Source organism: Protobothrops mucrosquamatus, unplaced genomic scaffold (genome assembly GCF_001527695.2).
Source record: "Protobothrops mucrosquamatus isolate PMUCROS unplaced genomic scaffold, P.Mucros_1.0 scaffold620, whole genome shotgun sequence".
Classification (NCBI taxonomy): domain Eukaryota; kingdom Metazoa; phylum Chordata; class Lepidosauria; order Squamata; family Viperidae; genus Protobothrops; species Protobothrops mucrosquamatus.
Genome location: NW_015386916.1, coordinates 24,907 through 28,346, shown reverse-complemented (window position 1 = coordinate 28,346; position 3,440 = coordinate 24,907). Strand labels below are relative to the sequence as shown.

Here is a 3,440-nt window from a genome sequence, read left to right as displayed (position 1 = left end):
ATAAAGTCTGATAGTGGTACAGCTGGAGTAGCACAAAACAGTATCTTACTGTGTCACGAAGGTGATTGATTTACCAGATCGTCCAGCTCGAGCTGTTCTCCCTACTCGATGAATGTAATCCTGAAAGGAATCCAGAATAAGTAACAGAATTTATTCTGGTGGTTATAGGACAGCCACTAAAATAAATGTTCTCAAAATAAAACGTTTTCATCATAAATGTCAAATATTAAAACAGTTTTCCAGATAAAGGAACCCAGCTCAGCTTCCTAAAAGTTGGTAAGGAGGAAACCACGTAAATTCCTTAAAAAGCAATACAGTATGTACAATTCATAGTGCAAAATGTAAAAGCATATGTGGCCCTGCTGTCATTTGAGATTCCAACAGGAAAGATTCATTTTGGAGCTGCTACCATCACCAAAGGTGGTGGAGTCCCATCAACCCATCATCACTGCATAATACCTACAATACTAATTCATTTTATCTGTAATTCTCACTCTTTCATTCAACCTCTTGCTGACCTACCTTTAGCCTTCTGAGCTTTAATATCACTCAGTGCTTCACAACTCTATATGTAATCTATATGTAGTTTAATGAAGAGAAGGACGAGGGGGGACATGATAGCAGTGTTCCAATATCTCAGGGGCTGCCACAAAGAAGAGGGAGTCAAGCTATTCTCCAAAGTGCCTGAAGGCAGGACAAGAAGCAATGGATGGAAACTGATCAAGGAGAGAAGCAACCTAGAACTAAGGAGAAACTTCCTGATAGAACAATTAACCAGTGGAACAACCTGCCTCCAGAAGCGGTGAATGCTCCAACACTGGAAGTTTTTAAGAAGAGACTGGAAAGCCATTTGTCTGAAATGGTATAGGGTTTCCTGCCTGAACAGGGGTTGGACTAGATGACCTCCAAGGTCCCTTCCAACTTTTTTTTTTTATTATTATTATTATTATTATTATTATTATTATTATTATTATTATTATTATTATTATTATTATTATTATTATTATTATTATTATTATGGAAGAATATGTCCAAAAGTTGCCCATTTCTTCTGGTTTATTTTATAGATCTTTTGTAATTTGCCACAATTCACAAACTCTGAGCAGTGTATAAAGAATAAAAACATAAAAAACAACAATATTAAATCCACCTCCAAGACAAATGTTTCTAACCAATCAATTAGGATTAAAGGCACAGTAGAAGAGATTTGTTCCAAAGAACTTACAAAATGTTAATAGAGAAAGAGCTACAGGAATAGTTAAAGAGCAATATTACCATAAGATGGGGGCCACAACAAAAAAGCCTTGCTGTATGGTCCAGGTCTCCTAAACATCACAGAGCAAGCCTTCACAAAAAGGCTTCTTAATAGATAGGCAAATTCAGTTTCAAATCTATGATGATATCTTTGAAATTCTAGACAGCAGTTAGTCATATCTCAGCTAACAGCTTTTTCAACTCACCTTGGAATGGGTAGGAATGTCAAAGTTTATCACTACATCAACATGAGGGATGTCAAGGCCTCTACTTGCAACATCAGTTGCCAACAAGATGGACCGTGTTTTAGCCTTGAACTTGTTCAGTGATCCTAATCGTTTATTCTAGAAGGACAAAGGAGCACATTAGTATGCACTTATATTTTTTCAGCTCATTTAGCATGGCAAAGTGGAAGGTATGAAAGCATTATTTATTCATCACAATGTTCAAAAGTGTCAATCACATTGGGCAAAATATTATTGAAAGGAGAACAAGTTTGAGGATGCATACATACTTATATTGCTATTATCACACATTTGTTACTTCACAATCTAGAAATTTTCTTGTAAGCACATTAGACTCTACCTGGCTCATCTGTCCATGGAGGGGAATAGCAGTAAAGCCCAAATTTCGAAGCAAGAGTGCCGTCCTCTGAGTATTGTTGCATGTACTGCAGAATATCATGAATGAGTTGCCAGCAAGTTCATTCAGAATGTACACAAGATAACTATCCTAAGAGCATCAGAAAAAGAACTTAAATCAGGAAATATGAACGGCAAAGGGGTGCAAATTTAAAAAGATGCCAAGTACTAAAGAAAATCCAAAACAAAACTGAAAAATAAATTACCTTGAACTTGGAAGGAATGAAAATATAGTATTGCTGAAGTTTTTCAACTGTCTGGTATTTGGATGACACTGCACATTTCACAGGGTCTTTAAGGGCTGCACGCTGGAGTTTTTGCACCTGAGAATTAAAATTAAATTTCCAGACAATAATTCCACTGTACCTCTACCTCTCAATTCTGTCTCACTCTCCTAAACAAATGCAAAGTGTCAAGCTGTCTCACACCTTTTTAGTCATTGTAGCAGAAAAGAGAAATGTCTTCCTGTCTCTGGGAATTACTTTCAGGATTTTATCTACCTGTAAAGAGAAAGAACAAATGAAATGCAAAAGAAAAGAACACTGATCAATGTGCATGCATGCATGCAGACCTATACCAGGTATGCCTGATGTAAGCCATAGAGCAAGAATTTTCAGTTTAAGCCAAGACATTGCACTACTCTTCAGCAAGGAATGATGAGTTTAGCAACTAAAAGATTCCTGTGGGAACAGTTCAGATTTAAGTAGATTCACTTTAGCAAGGATGCACTGGGAAGGGTCATATCCATATTAAAGGAACTTAATAAATCTACTTCCCAAGCAGCTACTTCTAAATGACCAAGAGAATACATGGTATACATTCAATATCAGGAAGGAAAGTCTGACAAATCCCATGAATGTATGGGTTATTTTGAAATCTGAAAAATACCAGCTTAGCAATACAATGAATCATTCTAAAGTGGCAGGGATGGGCAATCTCACCTCTGTTTCAAAGTCCATGTTGAGGATCCGGTCAGCTTCATCCATAACTAGGTATTTCAGAGCTCTAAGATTGAAACCCTTTGTATTCTCAAGATGATCAATAAGACGACCAGGCGTAGCTACCAGGAGAAAGAGTGTTATAAGGGTTCTTTATTTATTCATTTATTTATATCTCACCTTTTATTTTTTATAAATAACTCGAGGTGGCGAACATATAGAACACACCTTCCTTCTCCTATTTCCCCACAACAACTTTGTAAGGTTGGTTGAGCCCCAGGAGCGGGACTGGTGCAAGTTTGCCCAGTCGGCTTTCATAGCTAATTATGAAAGACTAGAACTCACAGACTTCCTGGTTTCTAGCCTGCTGTGGCTTTTTTTTTTTTTTTGTAATATATTTTATTGATCTTTTTAAAAACATAAATCACTTAATAATTGGTGAACAGTGTGTTGTCTGGATTACATTTGTAAAACAATCATTAACAATTGATTTCTATAATCCATAATCCACATAATGTTTTTAGTTGATTTCCTCTTTTCCCAAAATATCATCTTTTGCAATTCTAATTGTTTTGATAGATAACAATTAAATATATATTTTTTTCCC

At 36.1% G+C, this 3,440-nt stretch overlaps 1 protein-coding gene across 1 annotated transcript in view; it reads right to left on the bottom strand.

The window, feature by feature from the left end:
• The window catches only part of DDX47 (DEAD-box helicase 47), a 15,159-nt gene that overhangs the window by 4,208 nt on the left and 7,511 nt on the right, over positions 1 to 3,440 (bottom strand). The window contains exons 5-10 of the mRNA XM_015817664.1: positions 2,837 to 2,955; positions 2,324 to 2,395; positions 2,102 to 2,218; positions 1,840 to 1,986; positions 1,461 to 1,598; positions 50 to 120 (exon numbers count right to left, since the gene is read on the bottom strand). Coding sequence (XP_015673150.1) covers positions 50 to 120; positions 1,461 to 1,598; positions 1,840 to 1,986; positions 2,102 to 2,218; positions 2,324 to 2,395; positions 2,837 to 2,955 — 664 coding nt within the window. The remainder of the gene's footprint in view (positions 1 to 49; positions 121 to 1,460; positions 1,599 to 1,839; positions 1,987 to 2,101; positions 2,219 to 2,323; positions 2,396 to 2,836; positions 2,956 to 3,440) is intronic.